At 45.8% G+C, this 26,368-nt stretch overlaps 1 protein-coding gene across 3 annotated transcripts in view; it reads right to left on the reverse strand.

Moving 5' to 3' along the window:
* Positions 1–138: 138 nt before the first annotated feature.
* Positions 139–26,368, reverse strand: part of Hmgxb3 (HMG-box containing 3) — a 47,473-nt gene continuing 21,243 nt past the window's right edge. For 2 of the 3 annotated variants that reach the window (NM_001427262.1, XM_056984973.2), the window contains exons 7-20: positions 25,694–26,112; positions 23,569–23,741; positions 23,337–23,434; positions 19,997–20,095; positions 18,258–18,407; positions 15,157–15,458; positions 14,292–14,419; positions 9,605–9,736; positions 8,630–8,814; positions 5,061–5,280; positions 3,905–4,038; positions 3,193–3,309; positions 2,090–2,299; positions 139–1,477 (exon numbers count right to left, since the gene is read on the reverse strand). In NM_001427262.1, the coding sequence (NP_001414191.1) occupies positions 1,022–1,477; positions 2,090–2,299; positions 3,193–3,309; positions 3,905–4,038; positions 5,061–5,280; positions 8,630–8,814; positions 9,605–9,736; positions 14,292–14,419; positions 15,157–15,458; positions 18,258–18,407; positions 19,997–20,095; positions 23,337–23,434; positions 23,569–23,741; positions 25,694–26,112 (2,823 nt within the window). In that variant the 3' untranslated portion in view covers positions 139–1,021. Of the gene's footprint in view, positions 1,478–2,089; positions 2,300–3,192; positions 3,310–3,904; positions 4,039–5,060; positions 5,281–5,303; positions 6,716–8,629; positions 8,815–9,604; positions 9,737–14,291; positions 14,420–15,156; positions 15,459–18,257; positions 18,408–19,996; positions 20,096–23,336; positions 23,435–23,568; positions 23,742–25,693; positions 26,113–26,368 lie in introns of those variants that run through there. The other variant, XM_063277482.1, reaches the window with a different exon arrangement.

Raw genomic sequence — 26,368 nt, forward strand, 5'->3', positions numbered from 1 at the left:
CAGTGTCTGGTTCTTTGCAGCACACAGGTGCCTTCAAGTTCCCTAGGACCTCTTCCCATCTCTCTCTCCCTCCTGAGAAGTGACCAAGTACATGCTTCCAGAGCTCAGGGACACAGTGAGCAATGAACTGGCTCTTGCTTCATCAAAACCAGATAATTTAATAAACTTTATTCTTGTTGGGGGAAGAACGAGAGGGAAAGCCACCTATCCCACCCTCTCAATAAATTAAATAGCACTTGGCCAAACCTGGGCCCTAAGCAAACCATGGGCACCTGAGCCCGTGTTGCTGTTTGTTTACGGCCCTATCTGCTTCCCCTTCACAGAAGGGAGTTTTCCTACTGCTTGTCAGCTATGTCACAACCACGGGCCACATCCCCTCTGTGGTGAGGGTCTGAGGACCCAGAGGATGTAGGGTACAGTAGCAGTGGCCAGAGAAAGGAGGAAGGATTCTCTTCCCCCAAACCCAGGGCAGAGGAGAGCCTGGAGGGAGCTGTAACTGACTGTCCTCCTCAGCTGCCCCAAGGTGGGGGAACAGGGAGAGCTGGAGGAAAAGAGAATGCACCCCTCCTTTAGGGAAAATGAAGGGCCCAAAGGGACCACAAGAGTGAATAAGCCGGCAAGGCCCCTAGTCAAAAGGCAAGCTAGGAAGCTCATAGGACAGGAGCCAAAGCTCCTCCCCACCAGCTTAGCTCAATGGCTGCCCCACCCGGTGCAGGACCCCAGGTGGTGGTGGGTCTGGACAACCAGGCCCCGGCCTTTCCATCAGCATCTGATCCTTAAAAATATCATGCTCCCCAACCCACGTGCTCTCTCAGGTCAAGTAGAGGTTTCCCAGCACCTCTCCTGAGCCTTAGAGGTTGAGGGCCCCACTGTGCTCATGAAATGGAAGCTCTTTGGTCAGTTCCAGCAGTCAGAGGCCCTCCCTACAGAGGACTGCAGGTCCTCTCAAAGGACTGCCTTGGGCAAGGGCCATATTATGGCTTGAGAGAGATGATGCAGGCCCTGTACATAAAAACCTGGCTTATTCCACCACTGAGGGTACTTCCTCTTCCTCTCCATCCTCCTGGGTCTCTGTCTTGATCTGAGCGACCCCAAGGCGATAGAGGGTGTCACGAATGACCACCTCGCCAGGCTGGCAGCTCTGCACAATGTCATGGATTTGCCTGTTGACAATCTCTCGGCTGGTGAGGAAGTCCATGAGGCGGTTGTAGAGGTAATAGTGGGTGGCATTGTCAAAGGCGATGGGCCGCTGGCGGATACTGCTGAGTTTGCTGTCCGTGGTAGAGGCATAAGGTGCCAGCTCAGGGCACAGTGATAAGGAACGGTGGCCAGCACTGGGGTCACTGGGATCAGGCTTTGTGTTTGCATGGATAATTCGACGTGTGGCAGTCTTAGTGACTGGATGCTGGACAGAGTTTTCAGCCTCTGTCACATCCACAGAATAATGCTGGTCCAAGAGTTCAGGGCAGGACACACTCTACAAGTGAGAAGAAAAGCTCCTTTGTAAGAGAGAATGACAAGACAGAAACACAAGGACTCCATCATTTAGCAGTCTTGTGACCCCTAGCCAAGTCAAGTTCCCTCACTAGGTCTTCTTTTCCTTTTCTAATGAAAAGACAGGGTCAAAGATCAGTGCCAAACCCCAGAAAAACCTTAAAAAATAAAAACCAGAGGTTTACCAGCTCATAGTTCTGGATGCAAAGTTCCTGTTTTCAAAGACCACTGTATCTATGTCTCAATAGGCGTGCCCTATAGCACACTCGCAGTTGAATTTAAGACTCAGAAATTAACAGTGCCCTTCAGGGTGGTCAGTGTGTACAATGACTCCCAGAGTTGGCAGTTTTCTGGATTCTCTGGAAAGCAGCCTGTCTTTACAAACAACACCTGTGTTTGGAACCCCCAAAGCACACTAAATGGCCTCATACTGTGTTCAGTCAGTCAGTGTCTGCAGTCCATGCTGAGGCATCAGGATAAATTGACTAGAAGGTTGCTAGAGACAGTTCCCCAGGCAGGTCCTCCTAATAATCAGGTATGGGCAGAGCCTCTTTTATCTCCATGGCTTTATTTCAGTTCTTAGGAGGTGACTTACCACAACTGGCTCTGTAGGGTTAGAGAAACAGCCTTGATTCTTCCCCCACATCTGGCTAGTCAGCTCTGGGTAGCAGAGGTCAGCACATAGGGCCACTGGTGTGGCCATATCTACCACATAGACAGGTGGCCAGTGGCGGGAAGAAGCAAGCAGATCCACATGGTCACGGGCACTTTCACCTCGAACAAGATACTTGGAACCACAGACTACCTGTGAGAGATGGATGGAATCATTTAGAGTTAAGGAACTAGCATGCAGGCAGCTGGAACAGGCCCTCATTCACTTCCTTCAAGATCAGCCTGGTGATGGAAGCCAGGGCACTATGACATTTCATCCCTCTTTTCCTTTTATAAAAGATCTGATTATTACTGTGCATATAGGCGGGTACATGCAGGCTTATACATGTGCAACACACGCATGCATGCACACGCATGCATGCACACGCACGGCTGTTCTCTCCTTCCACAGTGGATTCTGGGATTAACCCAGGTTGTCACACACACAGAGACACACACACAGAGACAAACGCAGCTGTTTTCTATACACACATATACACAGACACACAAACACGGCTGTTCTCTCCTTACACACAGACACAGACACACAGACACACACACACAGACACACACACACACACACAGACACACACACACAGACACACACACACACACACACACACACACACACACACACACACAAAGCCACTCCTCCTCTGGCCTTTCTTTGTCCCAGGCTTGGCCTTCCCTGGCTAACTAAAGACAGCAGTCCACCACCACTTCTACCTCAGTTCTTTGGTTCCTCTAGAGCTAGCACCATAGGCTATGGTAACTTTTTTCCTCCATGACAATATGAGGTCAACTAGGGACAAACAGCCTTTCTGCCACTTACCACTGTACACTTAGGCAATGTGGGGCCAGCATGCAGTAGGATGTTTAATACATATTACTGAGTGACCCAGGCCTCCTCTCCAGACCCACAAATGGCAATGATTCCCCAGGTTGCACAGTGATACAAGTCCCAGTCCTAAAGGTTATCAATCTGATTCTCTGTGGGCAGTTCAACACTAACAGTCTTCCAGTGCTCCCCTCACACCACTGTCTTACCTGATGGGGGCACACTTTGTAGATTTTACCCCCTGTGAAATGAGTTGGGGGTGGTCTAGCTCTGGCTCCATTCTGTACAGATTCATAGAGGGCCAATAAGGAGAAGCAGAGCTGATCCTGGAGAGAAAAAGATTAAAACTCAGGCTAAGGTACCCCGTATCAAACACCCCCCCCCCAAACCCAAAGCAAAGGGAGCAACTGCTAGGCCTTACAGCCCCACCAGCCCCTTCCTCTAGGTATAGGTAAACATCAGGAGGCTCCAAAGGAAGCTGCCAGACCTAGGCCTTGTCCTTCCTATTTCTTTTTTTAAAGTCAGAGAAACATCTGAAGTGGAGTTACCATTTAAATCTGAATTTGAAGGAAGCATATTTTCATTTCAATAGTAGAGAAGGCAAGTGAGGTATGGATAAAATCTATACACATACACGGCATACAGCCTATGTTCACAGAAGTCATTTTTATGAGCCTAAAGGCAGTCTCTGTGTGGTGTCTTTTATAAGAGCCTTGTGAATCTTCAGTTGTTTTGATTTTTATAAATGGGGTTAACAAGTTTAAAATGCGATTTATCGCCATAAAGGGTAAGAAGAACCATGACTGAAAACCCAAGCCTGAGTTCCAGAACCCCTATCCAATCATATGGGGTTTATATCCTATACCACAAACAGACCAGCTGCCTGCTCCCAAAGCCCCAGTCTCCACTCCCAACACTCACCCTTGAGTCTTCTGGGCCAAAGGGGATGTCGCACTGCTCCAGAAGGAACTGTAGCTCCTCCCCCCCATAGGAGCCAAGTTCCTCAAGCTTGCAGGTGCCTTCCTGCAGCAGTCTCACCAAGGCACTGCCATTGCCTGAAACACAGAACAGTGCTGATGAGGCGCTGCTGACCGCAACCCGGCACCTCTGCTAGTTCCTCACACTCGAGCTGAGAACTGGGAGGTGAGGTATGCAGGGTGGCAGGCAAGGAGCAGAAGCACATGTGCGTGTGTGCGTGCATGCGTGTGCATGCGTGTGCATGTGTGTACGCTTCACTGGTGCCTGAAGGCTCCCACTAGACCATGCCCCTGAAACACCTATATTCATCAACGCAGACAGTCATTGCCGAGACCCTACAACAGGTCACCCAAGAGCTCAGACGTTTCAGATGCTTGTAGCAACAAGAGGAACAGGAGCTTTTACTTTACACTTAAATTTATCTGTGAGTGCACGCACATATGCACATGTACCAGGGACACGCCTGGTGCCTACGGGGGTCAGAAAATGGCATCAGATCTCTTGGAACTGGAGTCACAAAGTGACTCTGAGCCAGCATGTGGGTGCTGGGCACTGAACTCAGTTCCTCTGCAGAGCAGCAAGTGTCTGTGATCACTGAGGCCCGGTGCTGTCACTTAAAGAACGTTCTCCACACACGATGCTCCTGACCTAGCTTAAAGGGGGCGGAGCTCAGAGGTGAAGTAGCTGAAGTATCTAACATTAAACATTAAACAATGTTTACAACTAGCGTACCACATAGAGCACTGACAAAATTAGTATAATACTTTGCTTCCAGACTTAAATACTAAAACAGAACATGAGGTGTTATTATATTTTGTATAGAAAAATTAGAAAAAAATACTGATTTGTGCAAGTTTCTAACTACAGATATAACACATGTCATGTGGGTATCATTTTGGATCATAATATAAAAAGTATTTCTTTCTATCATTTTTGGAGACATATAGTCCTGGCTGGAAGGCCTTGAACTCACAGAGATCCACCTGCCTCTGTCTCCTGAGTGCTGGGATTAAAGATGTATAATACCATGCCTAGCCACACTAGACACAGCCCTGACTGGCCATTCTCTGAACACCAAAGAGCCTCCAAGTGGTCTTACCAGGCACTGGCTGCACATCCAGGTTTTTGTCTTTCTCAGTGTTGACAACCACGGCTCCTCTCATGAGCGGTGGGAAGAAGGGAGCAATAACAGAGGCATCAAACTTGGTGATGGGGATGCTCGCAGGGAAGGCAACCTGCTCAATCACTTCTGTCTCCATTGTGGTCCAAAAGTCCTCTACGTTCACCTCACTGGAGCCCAAGAATTCAGGCCAGGTAAACTTCAATATGGTCAAATAAAAAAGGCAAAGAAAAAGGAAAACATAAAAAATAGGCAAAGTGTATGATCTCAGATCAGTAACAATACAGTATGATCTTTATGACACCAGGAAATCAAGATTCTGGAAGACAACCTGACAGCCCCACATTGCCAAGATACCCCTGAATTTGACAATTCAATCCCAAGCCACCCTTTCTTCCTCTCACACTACAGAACTCTTCCAGACCAAATAACGAGTTCCTTGCCTCTCCAGCTCTGTTCACAGCAGGTCCTGTGGTTAAAAGCACCCTGTGTTTGGTTCCCAACACCAGGTAATTCACAACCACCTGTCACTCCAGCTCCAGACTGCAAAGCCTCAGACCTCCAAAGGCACCTGCACCCACCTACACCAGACGCAGTTCCACATAATTAAAGAAAGGAAAAGAAAGTTGACTCAGGTTTAATTCTCAAACCAAAGCCTCAGTTTCTATATGAAGCCGCCAAGAATAACAGAAGCCTGCTTAGGAGAACTCTATGGTCTCCTCACGGAGCAAAGACTTGACTCTTACAGGCACCCACTATTCATGTTAACCCTTTCTCTGCAGTCGTAGACACCAACTACAAGGCTTCACACAGTAGACAAGCATTCTACCACTGAGTTCCATCCTGTACTACTTTTCTTACCAGCAGTTTATTTCTGCTTGAACTGGCATGCCATCCCTGTGTAAGGGCTGCACTACTCTCTGTATCATTCCAGTTTTAAAATATATGCTGCTGGGTGAATTGGGCACCTTCCACGGTCCTCCAAATGTGGCTCTGGCCTCACTGCTCTGATGAGAGCCCGTGGCTGACTCTCTAGCTGCAGGGCAGGTACTGCTCAGCAGTGAAGCGCTAGCCCAGCAAAGACATGGTCCTGGGTCAGTCTCCAGCACTGAGATGTAAATGGCAGGCCACTTTTCACCCTGTCTGTATGAGGCATACTCTCAAACTGTGAGCCAAAAGCAACCCTTCCTCCCTCAGGCTGCTGCTGTCGCTGTCGTGTATTTGTTGAAGCAACGAAGCAAGCCCTATACATTCCACCCATTTGAACAGAAATCAGCATATGATAAGAATATGTGCACGTAAGTGCTATGCCCGCTCTAAGAAGGCTAAGACGGAAAAATGAACAAATAAACCAACCAGGACAAAACTCTGATATGTTTGCATGTTCATGCTGAACACACTAGAGCTATGCACCAGAGCTGTACCTGTCACTTCATGGGCTACCCCTCTAGTTACTATGGTGGACCGAGAGATAGAAACTTCACGCCAAGGTACCAGTGCGTTAGTTACTTTTCTTGTTGTTGTGACAAAGCAGCTTAAGGGAGGAAGGGCTTACGCGATTCCATGGTTGCAGAGTTCATGTGGTGAGAGCCTTAGTGGCAGAATCCTTCCTAAGGCGCCTGGTGGAGCTGCACCTGCAGTGAGGAAGCGGTGCCCGCTGGTGCTCAGCTTCCCTTGCCCAGAATGCACAGCCTGGCTAGGGGGGGTTTCTACCACAGGACATCTGCCTAGGAACCCCTTCAGATATGCTGAGGTTCATGTCCATGGTGACTCTAAGTCCAAGTCCAATCTAGTGACCAGCACAAGGAGCATATACCCTTGTTGTAATCAAGGGAAAGCCACCATAGGATACACACACACACACACACACACACACACACACACACACACACACACACACACACGCACGCACACGCATGCACACGCAGTCACACCCTGAATGTAGAGATCAGGGGATCTTGTGGTAGTTGGCTTCCTCCTTCTACCATGTTGGTGCCATCCCCGGGATGTAACTCAGCTCACCAAGCTTGACAGCAAGTGCTTTTAACTACTGAGCTATCTAACTGGCAAAAACACTGACATGTATTTTTTACGTTTAAATAACTCTGCTTCCAGACAGTAAATCTGGCCAGGGTAGCTATTATTACAGCATTTGTTGCTAGACCCGATGCACTATTATTTTATTCAAGATTTAGGCATCTGTATTTTCATGTGTAGTCAGCTATAGTTTCTTCCATTAAAAATGTCTGATTTTAAGGAAAGACGTATTTACTCCTGTGTGTGCCCTGATGCGTGTGAGGTGCCTCAGAGGCCAGAACAGGTACCAGAGCCCTTAGTGCTGCAGTTATAGTGACTGTGAGCTGCCTAGCGTGGGTCCTGGGAAATGACCCCAGGCTCTCTGCAAGAGCAGCAGCAAGTCTTCTAACTGTGGACTCACCTCTCCAGTCCCTGCTTTTGTTTTGCAGGCAGGAGACAGTTATCTGTTTCTGTACCTTGGGCTCTTACCGGAGCCTACAGAACCATCTAGTGAAAACTCTGAGAACCAGGGCTGGCTCCCACTGCTTGTCTAGCACCTTCACTGACCTCTACTTCATTCTCTACACATCCTTAAAGAGCTATGTTGCCCTATATAAACAGGGTGCACCCTGCACCCCCAAACCTCATCCACCTTGCATCATTATGACCCGCCACCTCCCTTCCTTATTGTGGTGAGACTGTCACAGGGTCTATTCTGGAAGCTTCTTCTGCCTAGACTGCTCTTCCCCCAAAGCTACCTGGTTTTCGGATCCTATTCAAATGCCACTGTATCGCTATTCAAATGCTACCATCCCACACTACCCTCTATACAGAGGGACCCTTTCTCACCACCCTGCTGTTACGACTGAACATAAATCTCTTTCCTACTTGTCTTCCCCAAAGCAGCAAATCAGCACTCTATGAGAACAGAAGTTTGGGGTTCATTTTTAAACTATTCTCTAAGAAGCCTAAGAAGTACACATAAGGGCTAGGAGTGTACTCAACTACAGAGCACATGCTTAACGCACACAGTTTCTGGTTCAATTCTTAGTGTAGGAAACAAAGCCTAGGGGTGTAATTCTTCAGGTAGTATGCTTGCCTAGCATGCCTAAGGCTCTGTAGTCAATCTCCAGCACCACAAGTAAGTATGTGTGTGTGGAGTGGAAAGACAGGGAGAACAGAGCCTGGTGTGGCAGTACATGCCTTCCATCCCAGCACTAGGGAGGCAGAGGCAGGTGGATCTCTGTGAGTTTAGGAGCAGCCTTCTATGCAAAGTGAGTTTCAGGACAGCCAGGGCTGTTACACAGAGAAACCAGGTCTCCAAAACCCAAAACGAAACAAAACAAAGAAACCACAAACTGTGTTTCTTTCTGATGTTTCTCAAATGAAACACTGGGCTGTAGGAGGAAAAAGCCACTGGCCTCACCTAGACACGCCTGGAGCCATCTATCCTTGGTATAGCATGCAGCCTGAGGGAAGTTGTCCAAGTCAGACAGTTTTGAAAGTGGCTATAGTGGCTGAGAGGGACTTACCTCCACACTCTTCAGTGCCAGCACATTCTCTTCATTCCTCTGAGCCATTTCCACTTTGGGGGCCACCCCGCAGATCCCACAGATCATGTCATTGTAGTCCCGAACAGTGAGGCACTCAAAAGCCCAATAGCCATTGCACAACAGATCTTGCAGCTGGCTCAGCTCCTCTGAGGTCAGTGTCTTCTCTGGAAGGACAGCAAGAGGTCACAGAAAAAGACCCTAAAAGCACTAGGACCAGCCAGTAGCCAGCAAGGTCAGCAATTTACAAGTGTTCTGGTGGCAATCCCATGGGCAATTCTAATTGGAGGACAGCTACCTTGAACTAACATTGTCTAGGTACTAGCTGTAGGTACTGAGGGCTTTGAATATACTACATAGCTAATTCTTACATGATTTTAATTCTTTATAAACCATGAGCTAAGCTAGTACTGCCTTCTTTTATGACTAGATAAATAGAACCAACTGCTCAAAACCACACTGCCACCAGGTGGCAGAGCCAAGCCTCAGACTTGAGTCCACGAGGCTGTCTCATCTGTCCCACCTGAGTCAAAGCACAGGCCTGGAGCTTATAGAAATGGGACAGGTGAAGACCAAGCAGAAGGATGGCAGATGGGAGATTCTTCCTAGGTAGGAAAGGATGTGGTCTCCACAGGAGTCTTGGAACTGGGAGACATCTAGGAGCTCTGTACTTCACAGCGAGTCTGACTAACAGGCTACAAAGCCAAGTTTATCTAGGACCAAAGGACATGATTCTAAGTTGTGATTTCTTACTAAAGGCCCCTGTATGCATGAAAACATTTTCGAAAGTCAGTGTGGCATTTGTAAAGTCCTGAAGGAAGACTATTTTACTAGGAAGTCAGACATAGCTCACTTTCAAAACACCAGAGTCTTACTCCACATGACTCGGCTATAGCATGCCACTGAAAATCCCCAGAATGCTCAGGACTGAACTGGAAAAGAGGGCAAGACCTTTACCTGTTTGCTCCTGCACAGACTTCAGCACAACGCCGACAGACACTCTGGGGTCTTCTCCCAGCTTAATCTGGTTCCGGATTGCGAAAAGTAAGTCCAGGCTGACCAGCAACTTATTCCCCACGTTAAAGAGACCTGCAGGTTAGTATAAGCAAAGGGGTCACTGTAGCACCAACGGTTACAAACAATTGAACGTCTACTACAGGAGTAGGTTGCAGCACAGTCATAAAACAGAGCAAAGCATTTTAGAAGTGCACCCAACCTCCTTGAGATGAAGATGTGCATAAGCCACTATTGAATGAAACACTGTGCTTTTGTTTTATCCCAATTTCAAAAAAGAAAGGGTTCTCTATCTCTCTGGCTTATTCTTCCCAGCCCTCACACAACTATAGCATGGATGTCGGGGCGCCCTTCAGCACAGGGATGTAGGGGACCTAACATGGGCTGTAAGATCACCCTGGTGATAAAAACTCAGATGAATTTAATGCAGTCAAGTCAGGGTCATTTACACATAACGTAAGGCACAAATGTGACATAAACAAACGGAGCACATGAGCCAGTCAAGGAGGCCACAGGGTGCGGAGGCCTTCCTAGGCACAACGGTAAAGGCTGAAACCAAAGAGCAAAGCTCTGGCCATCCAAAAACAAAAACCTGAGCAAACAAATGAAACCCTTAGTGTCCTCAAAACCAACACACACAAAAAGACAATAAACTGGGAGAAAACTCACAAAAAGACCAAGAAAAATGGAAACATTCATAAATATAATTCACAACAGAGCAGTCCTCTCCTACTCTTCCTAGGGCTATGTAAAAGATCTCTACCCTTTTGATTAATCAAAGAAATGAAACAAATCAATAAATCATACACCAGGTTTAGTCTGTCTAATAGGCAAACTGTTAAGTAGCTCCTAACATTCCCAGAGCTGAGAAAAACTGGACTTGGTGACTCCGCATATGAAGTCAACAGATAAACAAGAGTCTCTACCAACCACAAACAGTTGGACCTGTTTGTTTAGCACTTAAAGCAACACAAACAAGATAGGCATAAATCTAGCCATACGTAAAATTCTTAATGAGAAACTATTTAATAGCAAGATAGCTTCCAAGCCAAATTAAAACAAAAATGTAATATAAAAAATGTAAAAAAAAAGACCATATTTGGATTAGAAGATGATTTTAAACAATATCCCTATAAATTCAACAAAACTTCCATGAAATTTCTAGTGGGACTACACAGACTGACAAACAGGCCAGCCAAAGCAACCATGAAGAACAAGGTCGGAGGACCCAAGCTTCCTGACAGGACTTACTCTGTGGCTACAATGGTAGAGGCAGTGTGTATTGGGGTCCCCTATGAAGCATGTGCCCTTAATCCAACAGAGGCAGATAGATCTCAGAGACTTCAAGGCCAACTTGTTCTACATAGAAAATTTCATGGCAGTTAAGGCCACACTGAGACCCTCTGGTGGTTTGAATATGCTTGGCCCAGAGAGTGGCACTATTTGTTGGAGGAAGTGTGTCCTAGCCTGGAAGCCAGTATTCTGCTAGCAGCCTTCGGATGAAGATGTAGAACTCTCAGCTCCTCCTGCACCATGCCTGCCTGGATGCTGCCATGCTCCCACCTTGATGATAATGGACTGAACCTCTGAACCTGTAAGCCAGCCCCAATGAAATGTCATCCTTAGAAGAGTTGCCTTGATCATGGTGTCTGTTCACAGCAGTAAAACCCAAACTAACACACTGTCTCAAAAAACAAAAAGACAGAATGAGTAGACAGTGTATACTGGAAAAGGTTGGGACATTCTAGTGTCTTGAAGAAGTCTCATGTACACAGGGCAAGTGAGATTCAGGAATGAAACAATGACAAATCAATGGAGAATGGATCGTCCCTCTTAGAAACTTCAGGGGGAAAACTGGACTCTGGACACCCATATGCAACAAATGAATTGTATCTGGGCCTTACACTTCATATAGATAAAGTTAAGTAAAGAGGCTGGAGAGACGGCTCATCAGTTAAGAGCATTTCCTGCCCTTGCAGAGGACCTGGGTTTAGTTCCCAGCACCCATGTTGTAACTCACAACCATCTACACCTTCAGTTCTGGGGATCCAATGTTCTCTTCTGGTCTCTGTTGGTGCCAACACCATGTAGATCACAGCCATTCATGCAGTACTTATATAGACACACTAGACAAAAACATAAATACATCATTTTATGCAGTTAAACACATGAAACATAGGGGCTGGGAGGGCAGTTCCCAGTAAAGGGATGTCCTGATCTAGGCTCAAGCCCTAGAGGCCCGGAGGAAACAAACAACAAGAAACTGGGCATGGCATCACACATCTCTTATCCCGGAGGTTTTTCAGCCTTCCTAGGCACATAACAAACCTCAGGCTAAAAACATGTAAGGAGTGGGAAGATGTCTCTGTGGGTAAAGTATGTGCCATGAAAGTCTGAGGACCTGAGTCTGGATTCCCAGAATTCAGGTAAGGAGGGCATGGCAGTCTATCTATAGCCTCAGCTCTCCTACAGGAAGATGGGAGGCAGAGACAACAGAATCCTGGGCCACCTACCCTCTCCTAGGCAGCAGCCAAAAAGAAACTGTCTCAAATAAGGTAGAAGGAAAACTGACACCAAGGTTGTCCTCTGATCTCCACATGTGCACCATGCATGGTCACTGGGGTACTATAATGTAACAGCACTGCACACAGTCAGGAGGGCCAAAAACTCCACCACGTGCTGGCATGAAGCTCAAACCGAAACTCACACATGGATGAAAGGAAAAGTCATTTTGGAAAATGGTTTACCTATAATACTAAACATTTGGACCATCATGTACTTCCTTAGAAGAAATGAAAATATATGTTCACACACAATCTGTAAACAAATGTTTGTAGCAACTCTATTTGTAACTGCCAAAACATGGGAGCAATCGAACATCCTTCAGCATGTGGGATAGGCTGGCACACACATCCACACAGGGGAATTAGCCGCCGACACAAGGCACGTACTGATGCACACTGAAGCACAGGAACCAGGCTCAGGGCACTGCATACTGTTGTGTGTTTACACCATGCTCTTGAGGGAGGGGCAGCACAAGAATGAGGGCTAAACAGCTACAAGCGGCGAGCTCAGCGACAAGCGGTCTCAGACTGCCTCACGATTCAGCATATTCATCAGAACTCACAGAAAATACAATGAAGGAGTTCTTTTCTATTTCTTTTTTCAACTTTTTGAGAAGGGTTAATGTGGTTATAGCTGTCCTGGAACTCACTATGTAGACCAGGCTGGCGCAGACCTCACAGCTCCCAAGTGCTAGGTACTCTATGTAAAGTTAATCAGGATTTTAATTAAAACAAACAAACAATCAAACAAACAAACAATCCTGAACACTAGCCTTCATAAAGATTACAGGGAAGAAAAATGGGGATGGAAGATGGCTAAGATCACAGAACTGGTAATACACAATTTAACAGGAACTCAAAATAAGACAATGTAAGGTTCTAAAGACAAAGAATAAATGTTTTAATCCTCAGCACCAAATTCTGTATATCAACTTAGGATACACACTCAGGATTTGTGCATGGGTTTTGCTGTTACTGTTTGTTTTTTGAGGTTCAAAGACAATTTTATTTGTGCATTTAAATAAAAACCTCAGGGCAGGAAGTTATAAATCTGGGCAGGCAGCTGCCCTTAGGAGAACTAAGGGGTGAAAGAAGCCAAGGAGTTGAGCTGATGCAGAGGTCAGCCAGACACAAAGTGGGAAAGCAATCACATGTTTGGAGGGAGCTGCAGGGAAAGAGAACTGGAGAACGAGAGGAAGGGAGCTGAGGAAAGAGGAAAAGGAAATGCTGTCTACAGTTTAACATGATGAATGAAGGGCAGCTGAATGGAGAAGTAGTCCAAAAGAAACAGACGCACATTAGTTCTTCCGTAATGAGCTGTAAAGCAAGGCTCCAGCCATCCGTTCTAAAGAGGTTGCTTCTGTATCTGCTGGCGGAGGGAGATGCTGATGATAAACTGCTAAATTAAAATAGCACCTTCTACAATACCCAGCATGCTCTCCCTCTCCTCAAAAGAAACTAAAATGCTACACACACTTCTCTAGCTCCTGGCACTCTGTAGACAATGAACACATCTGAAGAACAGAGTTGTGCCAAGTGTTTTTTCTCGGGTAGGATCACTTTGGTTTTTCTAACTTGTGTACTTACCTGCTTTTTTTCTGCAATTGAAGATCTGGGCTTTGCTTTGAGACAGGGTAGACCTGGCTGGTCTAGAATTCACTAAGCACATCATACTGGTCTCAAACTTATAGAACTCCACCTGTCTACTTCCTGGATGCTGGAATTAAAAAGTGAGCTGAAAGCTGTTGCTTTATTATATTTTATTGCTTTCTTTCACTGTGTAGTCCTGGCTGGCCTCAAACTCAGAGATCTGCCTCCCTCTGTCTCCTCAGTGCTGGATTAAAGATGTGCCCCTATTGACTAGTGAGAGGTGTTATTTTCACACTAACTTGGTTGTACAGACTTCAGAGAAGGGTTATAACACCCAAAGTGACTGTTGCTGGGGCAGACAGAGGCAGTCAGAAGCTGCTGAGATGGGTGCAGTGCGCAGAGAAACAAAGCACAGACCAGGAAGGCAGCCCCCAAACCTGCTCTGGGGTGCTTAAGGACAAAAGGTTAGCACCTACCTGTGTAGATGTCCATGAAGCTGTGCAAGGCCAAACAATGAGGGTTCAGACACATCTTCACCTGCGCAGTCACCACCTGTAGCCGGTTAGCCGTCAGGAGCCAGCATTCCTGGGGCCCGGCCAGAGAGCTAGTACCCAGAACGAAAACCAGGAGGGAAATCAGCCTCTTTATGCAGACCACGGGGTATGGTCAGAAGCAAAACTCTGCAACCAGCAAAAGAATGGGCTGGACCTTTGTTTTCAAGATTTTTTTAGGTGAATGTCTCCATTTCATTGAGATTTAAGCTCTGAGACTGTACTTACAAGGAAATCTAACTCTCATGTTATTACATGATTCAAGTGATCCTACTGAAAACGCAAACAAATTCCACGCTAGGCAGTCCAGATCTAATCTAAACCCTTGGTAGGCTGGTGATAACAAGCTTTAGGCATGTCTACATTGACTTCTAATTCAAGGAAAAAAATTTAAGAAATATTTATCTTATCGGTATGTTTTGCCTGCATGCATACATGCATGCATGTATGGATGTATGTACACCATGTGTGTGCTGTCTGGTGTCCATGGGGGTCAGAAAAGGGCAACAGATTCCTTGGAACTAGAATTACAGATAGTTATGAGCTGCCATGTGGTGCTGGAAATTGAGCTCTGGTCCTTTCTTTACAAGAGCAAAAATTGCTCTTAACCTCAGAGCAAACTGCAGTCCCTAATTGCTAATTATGTTACATCAGCAATTGAGGTGATGGAAACCTATAGAAAGCACAAGGTAACATCTTCCCAGGTTCTAACTGTAATGCTGTCTGAAGAAAGAGGCAGCGTGGGCCAAGCAGGACGGGGCAGCTAGGGGCAGAGTAAAGTGGTGCTTACTTTTGTCCCCCTTTGAACAATGGGCTGCTACAGAGAAGGCACTGCGTGGATGGAGACTCATAATAATTCGACCAAGAGGTCTGTTCGATGGTGACTGTCTCCTCACTCACGTTGGACAGGATAAGTCGAGAGCTGTTCAGTTCATGAATCAAGGCGAAGACCTCGGCCAGCTCTGACTCGTTCTCAGGAATCTGCATGACTTTACGCAGCAGCTGCAGCGTGGACTGACGCTGGATCTCCCTCTGGGCTGCATTCAGGGGTTCTGTGGTACTTGGCACATCTGGGTGTGGAGAGCTCGCCTCCTGAGAAAGAGTGGGTCAAATCATTAAGCAGGGGGAGAAAGACAGCCTCAGGAGAGAGTCAACAGTGTACAAAGAGCAGAGGGAGGAGGGCATGACTCAGAGTGGGAAATGCATTTCTATCAGTTCTGCTAATAACTCCTCATGCTGCCAAAAGCTCTCTGGGACTCAGTTTTTCTATCAATAAAGCATGTCTCTTGGCAACAGACTTAACTGTTAGCTTCCACTCAGGATAAGAGACCTGGGGTTCAGTTCTGGAGAGGACACTTGTGGCTATACATACGGGGAGCCCTGAGGCAGTTTGATTTTTCTGAAGCTTGGTATCTTCATCTGTGAAACAACGGACAAAAATACAAGTAATCTCAGGAGGCTTGAGAGGAGGGCAGTGATAATTCCCTACAACTCCTACATCCAAGTGTCTGAGCTGCCCTCTGCTCACTTCTCCTGCCAGGCATGAAAAACATGTCTGATGCTGGCACTGCAACATGCAGACTTACCTAAGGGCTACCATGACTTCAACTGTTAGAGATGGACAGCAACCCAAAACCCACCTTCCAGAGAGGCAGGTAAGCCCAGAGAGAGTGGGGGAATTGAATGGGGGAAGTTCTGTCACCTCACTAATTGCTATCTTGAGGTACTGAGGCCACTTTCCCTACTGCAGTGAAAAAGACCCCACACTTCCTACAAGGAATCCTCAAAGTGGGTTTATTCACCACACGCTTTCCTGGATGGGTCTTTCTTCTTTGTGCTACAACCTTGGTGTTTTATATCCTTCCAAAATCCATGTCAAAATTCTGCCACTTGGTAGAAGTGGGACCATAGGAGGTGATCAAATGTTGTCAGGGAAATTCTGTGTACTTTTTATTGTATGAAGACAAAGCAAGAGGGTGCCACATAGAAGCTAGAAGGTAAGCCGTAGTCAGACATTGGATCTGCTACCATCTTGAATATTTCACCTTCCACAGCTCTAACATACAAATGTCTACTATTTAAAGAAACATTTTCTAATAATCTTTCAGCACCACTGTACAGATTAATTTAGATATGGCAAGTCATTCAAATAGCAAAGTGCCGGTGACTCAGTGAGGACTATGAGTGGAAGTATCAACATCAAAGTCTTTGTCTTTAATTCTGTATGGCTTCAGGGTAAGGGGAGCTTAATACACTACTGGGACGGGTCTGAATGGATCGTCTGCATCCTCCGTGCCCCCTGGTACTCTCCTTCACTGTCAGTCTTCAGTAAACATGCTCATCTGAGTTCACCAAGGAGATGGACTCTGGATGTGAGGGTGTTTCCATACACGTTAAGAGAGGAGGGAGATCAACCTGAAATGTACAGACCCCCTTCTTCCAACCCACAAGCTCAAGTGCCCCACTGAATAAAGAGGGAAAAGGAGAACAGAGAGATGGCTTGGCAGGTAAAGACACTTGACACCAACTGTGACATCCCGAGTTTGATCCTGGGAGCCCATGTGGTAGAAGGAGAAAATGGACCCTATAAGCTTTAAGGTGCCAGTCGGCGGAACACTAGCATTCTTCTTTTGAATCCTGATCTGTCTAGATATGAGCCAAGATCCCAGTGGCACAGCCGTAGGCTACTCTGCTACCCCATCTTCCCAGTCACAACAAACTATATCCCTTAAACCAAACCCTGAGGAAAACAAAGTCTCCTTTTTTTTTTTTTTCTTTACTTTTTTTCCCCCCTTTTCTTTTTGAGGCTGGGTCTCACTATGTAGCCCTGGCTGTCGTGGAATTCACTCTGTAGATCAGGCTAACCTCAGACTCAGAGATCCACCAAGTGCTGGATTAAAGAAAAGGCCTACCATGCTGGGCCTTCCCTCCTTTACGTTGCTTCTTACCAGGCATTTGGTCACGGCAATGAGAGGTGACATACAGTCACTGACCCTCACTGGGGAGCACAAGCACCTACCTGCCTACTGATTCTCCAAACCAGCAAGAGACCTGGGTTATAGACTTCTGTAGACGCTAAATGCAAAATAACTAAGAACAGCTTCTGTTTCCCTGACTGAAACTGTATGGTTCGTTATTTTTCTTACACTAGACTGAAAGTGCCTCAGGGAGGGGGGCCAGGTGACAGTTATCTCTGAACACCTGGCTCATGTGGCATAGAACATATGCTTGATGAATGAATGAATGAATGAATGGCTGCAAAAGAATGAGTACCATCAGGACAGGCTAGAAGGTCATGTACCCCTATTCCCTGCTGTGACGAGACTGAGTCGCACTATTCCTTTGGAACCAGAAATGAGGACAGGAAGAACTGAAAGCCACTTAGCCAAGAGATGGTAGTTTTAATTATAAGGGTTGTAAATATGGGTCATATATGGAACTTGAAAGGTTAAGTTACAAAGACTCTATCTTTACAAATGGGCTAGTCCAGATAAATTAATGGCTCCAAGTTACTTTAGGGTGCTTCTGTTATGAAGCAAGCTCCCTCTGACTTGTTCTGTCTTACAGTGCTCTCTACCATGTTAGGATACAGAGAAAATCCCCACCAGACACTAAGCAGGTCCTAGCCAGCACCTTGTTTTTGAGTTCTCAGCCTCCAGCACTTTAAGGACACAGCCCACTTCTGTATTAAATTATCCAATCCAGGATACAGAAAAGACTAGGACACGGACCAACCCCCATTTTTGCATTGAGGACAAGGCCTAGAGAGAAGATACTTTGTCAAGTTCAAAACCTACAACCTGGTCCTGATCCTATCACTAACCACCAATCATGTATTAAAGTCCAAAGCACAACTCAAGTCTAAGGCAAGTTTTTAGGGAAGGAACTCACAATGGCCTTTGTAGTTTTCTCAGTCCTGTCTTTGGCAAGGTTAAAACCACAGCTGGGACAAATCCGAGGCTTGTGCCGGTTGGTGTAGACGTAGCTACAGGAGGGATTTTTGCACTTTCCCCGTCCTCTTGATGTAGCCAGGCCCAAATCCTAGAAAAGCAAGACCTATGTTTAAACTACAAAAATTAGTTTAAACTTGAATAGAACAAAAAGCCAGGATGGCTAGGTATTAAAGGAAGTGATGATTCAAATCAGATTTAGCCTAATTTCTCAAGATTCTTCTTCTTTCTCTTTCAGTAAAGGACGCAAGTCTAGTCCTTCTCTATCTGTGAAACAAGGGAGGTGACTCCAATATTCAGAAACGCACTTGGAAAGAGAGAGGAGAGGAGCAGGAGTTCAAAGCTGTCCTCAATGACTCCACAGCAAGTTTAATGCCAGCCTGAGCTCCAAAAGACCCTGCCTCAAAAAAAAAAAAAAAAAAAAAGGAGGGGGGGGGACACACAGACAGATGGCTCAGCAGTTCAGAGCCCCAGAGTCCAAATATAAGCCAAGTGGGTGTGGCAGCTGACCTGTAACCCCAGCAATGAAAGGCAGAAATGGGGTTTCCCAGAGCAAACTAGCTAGCAGGATTGACTGTATCCGTGACCTCTAAAAGGTCTTGGCATCAACCTAGGGCTGGCACTGCCTCTGTCTCTGTCTCTCCTTTACACACCACACTTTCAAGGCTGGTTAGGTTAGTGCTACAGAGTGAGTTCAAAGCCAGCCTAAAAACATAGTCTTGTCTCAAAGTCATTTAAAAAGCACTGAGAGAGGGGTTGGGGATTTAGCTCAGTGGTAGAGCGCTTGCCTAGGAAGCACAAAGCCCTGGGTTTGGTCCCCAGCTCCGAAAAAAAAAAAAAAAGAACAAAAAAAAAAAAAAAAACTTTGAAAAAAAGGCACTGAGAGACAGGCAGTGGTGGCACACGTTTAATCCCAGCACTCAGGGAGAGGCAGGCAAACCTCTATACGAGTTTGAGGTCAGCCTGGTCTGTAGAGCAAGTTCCAGGACAGCCAAGGCTACAAAAAGAAACCCTGTCTTCAAAAGACACGAAACAAAAGGTGTTAAGGGGGTAGTGCAGTTATTCAGTGGTGGTCAAGGTTAGGGGCTCAACCCCAGTTGTGGCAAACAGTACGATAATGAGGCAGGGAAACTCCTGTGAGGAATGCTCCATGAGTGCAACCCCCCCTCTACTCTGACTTTATTATGGGTGGGGGGGGTTTGCCTGCATGCCTGTGCACCATCATATATGTGACAGGTGTCTGTGGAGACAAAAGTAGGTGTCAGATTCTCCAGTACTGGAGTTACTAACAAGTGTGAGCCGTCATGTGAGTGCTGGGAATAAAACCTGGAGCCTTGGGAAGAACAGCCAGTGCTCTTAACCACTCCAGCCCCCAAACCCACTGTCTAGGTTAACATATTAACTCTAGACTGGACTCTGATCTCTGACTACTCTTAAAAATGTCCTGGCCCATACTTTATATCTACCCAAAATACCAAAACACACACACACACGCACACACACAAACATACACTCGAGCGCACACACCCACCCCAGGTACCACTGCCGGGTGCTTAGCATCCTCACTCATAGCTGACCCTGTTGCACTCATTTTCTGCTACTGCTCCTGGATTCCCAGATTCTAACAAACTTCAATCCCAAAGATCAAAACAACTTCCCAGCAGAAGGATACACACTTACCAATGTGACAGTGCAGCTGTATTTATACGGAGGGAACATGTCAGGCTTGACCTCCACGATTTTCAGCTGAGGGGTCCTGCTGCTTGCGCAACTGGATAGCTGTGGATCGGAACAAGTCAGTCAGAGTTGGTTCTACATCTTACGTAAAACCCTCAGGTCCTGGGTCCTGAAACAACTTGAAATAACTTCTGAAGAAAACTGCAGTCGACCTTTGCTCCAAATGCACCCTCAAGAATGTTTGCTGGCAGTCACCAGTACACCAAAGACTGAATGCCAGATTCAGGTCTATGGGTTGCCACACTTCTCTATGTAGCTTTGAACTACAGATCAGATTTACACCTGCTATGGGGCAATAAGATTTGTAATAGCTATTCCTATAAATACATAATTGAATACTGTTAGCACAGAAGGAAGTCTGAGGTCTACCTGCTAAGTTGTCATGAAATGAACCAAAGATTATTGTTGTTTTCCCCCTTTTCCAAGATCTATAAATAGTCTATAAGGAATGCATATATATAATACTTATATAATGAAAAGATATGGCAGCACTGTAAATTAAAATGATTCTCTAACATTGAATTTAAGTTGATAATTGGTTTAGGAGAAACAAAGAGATGTGACTTTTTAAACTGAAAAATGTTGCAGAGCAAAAGGAACTCTTTGCAGGAGGTCTGAGATTTGTTCCAGTGACAGAGGCACATGAAAGAGACCGCAGGACCAGGAGTCTCACTGTACTTCTTTCTACCCAAGACCACATAGATACAGCAGCTGTCACTACATCTGGGCAACGAACAGGACACTGTCCAGTTAAACTTGTCAAGAGCGATCAGAGAAAGTTACCCAACAAAAAGCATGGTAAGGAAGATGGTGGGTGGGTTTTCCTTTCAATCTCGACTGTGACACTTTGCAAGCTAGGGGCCACAATCCACTGAGTGGCCACAAGATTGAAGACAACACTTTTTGAGTAGGAAGGATGTACTGGCTGGTTTTGTGTATCAACTTGACACAAGCTGGAGTTATCACAGAGAGAGGAGCCTCCCTTGAGGAAATGCCTCCATGAGATCCAGCTGTAAGGCATTTTCTCAATTAGTGATCAAGGGGGAGGACCCAGCCCATTAGGGGTGGTGCTGTCCCTGGGCTGGTACTCTTGGGTTCTTTAAGAAAGCAAGCCAGTAAGTAACATCCCTCCATGGCCTCTGCATCAGCTCCTGCTTGCTGACCTGCTTGAGTTCCAGTCCTGACTTCCTTTGGTGATGAACAGCAAGGTGGAAGTGTAAGCTGAATAAACCCTTCCCTCCCAACCTGCTTCTTGGTCATGATGTTCGTGCAGGAATAGAAACCCTGACTAAGACAAAGGGGAGCTACCAAAGGGAGTGCACAGGAGTGCACACCTCCATTAACTGTTCCATGTATGTACTGACTGGGCTGGAATGTAAAAACATACTTTCTAACAGAGGACCACAGGAATGGGGATTTAAAAAACTACTCTACACGCATATTGGAGTGAAAGCTAAGTACAGTGGCACATGCCTGTAATTCTGATACCTGGGATGTTACAACAGAGGAATCACAAGTTTGAGGCTAGCCTGGATTATATAGCAAAATCCTATCTTAAAATTAAAAACAAAATAAATGTTCTTAAGTACATGGAATTATAAAATAGGAGAAATCACCAAACTGAATAAAGGCCACAAACTAATAAACAGTTAAAAACCACACTTGGGGTTTATAGAAACTATCTTAGGAACACTCCTTACTGGAGGGAGGGAGGGAGGGAGGGAGGGAGGGAGGGAGGGAGAGAGAGAGAGAGAGAGAGAGAGAGAGAGAGAGAGAGACCGACCGACCGTGAGCTCGCTCGCTCAGTGGTTAGGAGCACTGGCTGCTACAGCAGAGGACTCAGGTTCAATTCCCAGCACCCACATGGAGGCTCACAACCATTGTAACTGCAGTCCTCTCTGGCCTCCACTGACACTAGGCACCCATGTAGTGCGGGCAAAACACTCAGACACATAAAGTTAACTGTTTTTTAAAGGCCACACATGTAAAAAAAGACTTGGAACACTGAAATTCAGCCTCCCAGATTTTCAGATGGTTAGTTCTAGGGAGAGGGTCATGACAGAATTTATTTTCTTCTTTTTAATATAAAATTTTCTATACTTTTCTCCCCTATTTTAAATGTATTCTTTGACTTTCATGAGACACGTGTCTCCTTCACTCCCACCCCCATTCCTTCTGAGTCTTGCTAAGTGCCCCGCTTGCTCTAACTCACTATGAGTATGGACGGCCTTGACTTTCAGTCCTTCCCTCAGGCTCCCAAGCACTGGGATCGCTGTGTGCCACATGTGCCACTGTAATAATGAGACATTGTTTTTAAAGGAAATTAAACAGCCATATAAGTCAAAGCAATCCTGATCCTAGATCCTATGTGGAACAGGGTAAAAGCCTGGGTAAAAGACCAAATTGGAATATGAAATCTAGAAACAGAACACTATCATTTAGTAAAAGAATATCCCCATCCTTAAGAAACACACAAAGAAGCATTAAGGAACAAAGTATCTGCACAAAGAGAACAAATGGGGCTCATATAATTAAAATTTGTTATTAATTACGTTTGGGGATGGAGCCGGATATATGGCTCAGTAGTTAAGAGCACGTTAGGTTCCTAACACTCACATCAGCAGCTCCCAACTACCTTTAAGTCCCTGACTTCCAAGAACACCTGCACTCACGTGTAGAAACCTATAGGCAAAGACATACACATAAATAAAAATACAGGAAGAATTGTACTTATTTGTCTTGTGTGCACATGGGAGAAGCGCGTATACAAAGGCTGGAGAAAAACATCTACAAGTTGGTGCCTTTCTCTATCGTGTGGGTCCTGGGGCTGAACTCAACTAAGTCTTCAGGTTTAACAGCAGGTGCGTTTACCTGCTAAGCCAGCGCACTGGCACAGGATCACATGTTAATAGGTGATTTGGGGTAAAGATTTTATGGGTGCTCATTAAATGCTTTGCTCTTGTCTATTTTAAAACTTACAGGGGGTTGGGGATTTAGCTCAGTGGTAGAGCGCTTGCCTAGGAAGCGCAAGGCCCTGGGTTCGGTCCCCAGCTCCGAAAAAAAGAACAACAACAACAACAAAAAAAAAAAAACTTACAGATATCTAAAAAGGCTTAAAAGTATATGTTCACCACAGAAGTGAAATTTCAATTTTTATTACTATTTTCCTAGAGGCCTATTACTGAATAAATTGGTGTCTGCTTTTTGCCTATGCCCTACGACTCAAACATTAAACACACCGAGTAGACTTCCATGCAGTGTTCCTTTTGGGACTGGGCCTTACCTTTACTTCACCAGTGCTAGGTGGCTGTTGGATGGGTTGGCCCAGCTGTTTCAGCGTGCTTGGCTTCAGGCCACAAGTCCTCACAGGAGGAGTCTTATCTGAGGGAAGCAGCAACCAGCCTGGTGACTTAAAGCCTTCCCGCTTCCCCAGCTCTCTCCTTCCCTCTTTCTCCACCACCATTCCTGGCTCCTCATCAGTCAGCCCCTCCTCCCAGGTCTGAACTAGCTCTTACCCAGCGGGAAAGCCTGCCTGGCCCTGGGCAGTCCCATGCTGCTGCCCCGTCCAACACTTGTTGGGGCTGGCAGTATTGCTCTCATAGGTCTCGCTGCAGCCAGTAAGGAGGGCTTGCCTCGTGCTCTGCCTTTAAGCTCTGGGGCTTTGGGTCCAGTGGTGAATAGGTCAACTCTAGAGGGAGGGAAAAAAAAAAAAAACAACCATGAAGGAAAATCAGAAAATTTGGACCAAGGAAGGAAACCAAAGTGTAACATCCAAATAATACTTTTTAGACAAACTGAATTGTAGACTTTATAAATCTGTAGGGCTCTAGACAAGTAATTTTACTCCTGCTGTCCTGATGTTTTTAAGCATACATTTGGTGAAGTATCTGTGAGTTATCACAAAGACAAGTGAGTGCCCTGATGTGCCTCTGTACATTCTAGAAGGAAGATCAGGGATTCACGCCATCCCCAGCTACGTGGTGAGGACAAGGGTAGGCTAGGCTCCACGAAAAGGTCCCAAAAACCCAAATAAGGAATATAAAGCACTGTCTACAGTATGTAATAACTACAGGCAGTATAGTGTACTCTCGATGTAGATAGAACAAGTGCTACTTGAAGCCTATCAAGCTCCCACACGAGGACAGCAGACGTAATGGCTAATGAGCCTTGCCTGGTCTTAATCTTTGCAGTGCCCATGTTAATAAGCACACACAGTCCCTAAAGTGATTTATGTCCCAAATACCAGTCAAAGCCCACAGCTACACACTTAGCATACTAAACTATCTTCAGAGTATACATACTATCTTAAGGAGGAGAAAGAGAGTGGATCAGCAGTACGCCCACTCTGCTAGCATCGGTGTAGAAAAGTAGAGAATGGGCTGAAGAGATTCAGTGGTTAAGAGAATTTGCGGCTCTTGAAGAGGTCCCAGGTTCTATCGCCAGCACCCACAAGGTGGCTTACAACTCCAGTTCCAAGGAGCTGATACTCTCTTCTGGTATCCATGGACACTAGGCACACAAGTTTCACAGACCTATATCCAGGCAAATCACCCATACACATAAAAGAAAAAAATCCAAAAAAGTAGGAAATAGACACATAAACATGTTTGTGTTTAAAATTAATTCCTGACATGGTAGAGAACTGGGAATATTGACTAACTCTGGGAAATAATGACTATATAACAGGACAGAAAGGAGGGTTTTTTTTTTTTTTAAAGTGTGTTTATTTCTTATACTTTTAAAATTTGAACTATGTGAACATATTTCCTAGTCATTCAATCATAAAACCCTTACAAATCACACTAGAAACCAAATGTGGAACTAGGGATGGTTCAGAGGCCAATTCCCCAGGGAGGAGGCTATCCTGTGTACAGTCCTTCCCCCACTTAGCTGTTCGAAGCAAACCTCTCCCCAGGTGTGACAACCAAAACACCCCCAAGGGCAAAGCTGCTCCCCGCTGAGAACTCCTGAGATTAGCAAGGAGTCTTCAGTTAGGAGAACAGATCCTGCCACACTACATGCAGAGGCCAATTAAGCCCCTAATATGAAAGGAAAGGGGGAGAAAAGCTCACACTTAACTGCCTTCCTCTTTTTAAGGAGCAAGCCTGAATGCTTCATAAGCAATCTTTCCTAGTTTTCATAATCAGTCTGTCAGATATATTCTTTCCAACTCGAGGTCTTTCACAACTAATCTTAAGGCATCTAGGGACTATACCAAAGGTCAAATGGAAGCCAGAGATCAGGTCAAACTGAGTCTCTGACTACCAGTCAAAGAATCTTTGCACAGGATGCCAAAATAAGACTTCTTTCTAGTCCCATATTCAGGACTGGTAACATATGGGGTTTTTTGTCTTTTAAACTCTGCCCACAACCTGTCCCAACAAGATCCTAGCTACTACTAGGATATTCTTTAGGAAGACTGACAGAAAAGATATACAAGGAGCATAACAGCAATGCACAGATGGCAGTGTATATGGTAAATCACACTGTGTCTCTAGGCAGCGGTGCTGGGGCCTCTCTGGGCTGCCTCTGCTGCCTCTCTCAGGACCGCTGTAAAGATACGTGACAAAGCAAACATGGGACTCTTGCTTAGCTGCTGTTCTAAACACATCCCAGTAATACATAATCACACTGGCATACCCTGAAGACTTTTTGTGAGCTTGGAGTAAACTGGAGGTGCTGGTCCCCTCGGCCGATGGTGGTATGTCTGGTCCAGGACTGTCATTCTCAGTTGTCCCCAGCGAGACCTCAGCCTGTATACCACTCTTGACAACTGGCATCTTGGTTACTGCTGTATTGCAATTCCCAGGAACTTCTTTGACCAAAACATGAGCATCGGAGACAATCACTTCCTCCCACTCACTGTCCTCGCCCCCTTCTCTTGGAGGAGCTACGTTTAAGAGCTGGCTTACAGCTTCTGAGTTTTCCAGAGTCAATTTTGAAGCATTTTCCTTAGAGGGGTTTTGCTCAGTGGTGACAGACTGCTGATTTCTTTTAATCACAGAACCTTTGGAGGAGACACCTGAAGCCAATTCCACTTTGACTTTGGCTGGCTTTTCCTAGAAAAAATAAAAGAGCTTGTATGCATAAAGGCATTTTACAGCTGACAATGATATTCTCTTTTTGAGCCCCTTTAAAATGCATGGGTAATAAATAAGGCAACGAGTCCACGGAGGAGAGTTAAGTTGGAGAGTGTAAGGTGACTTTATCTGCTCCAGGGCCGTCTCACTGGAGCCCTGGACTCCCCCGGGGCGAGCCTCTTTTTCATCATCAGGCTTTCCCCATCTAGAAAGAGGCTGCTATCCTGTAGTGCCA

The sequence above is a fragment of the Rattus norvegicus genome, chromosome 18 (assembly GCF_036323735.1).
Source record: "Rattus norvegicus strain BN/NHsdMcwi chromosome 18, GRCr8, whole genome shotgun sequence".
Classification (NCBI taxonomy): domain Eukaryota; kingdom Metazoa; phylum Chordata; class Mammalia; order Rodentia; family Muridae; genus Rattus; species Rattus norvegicus.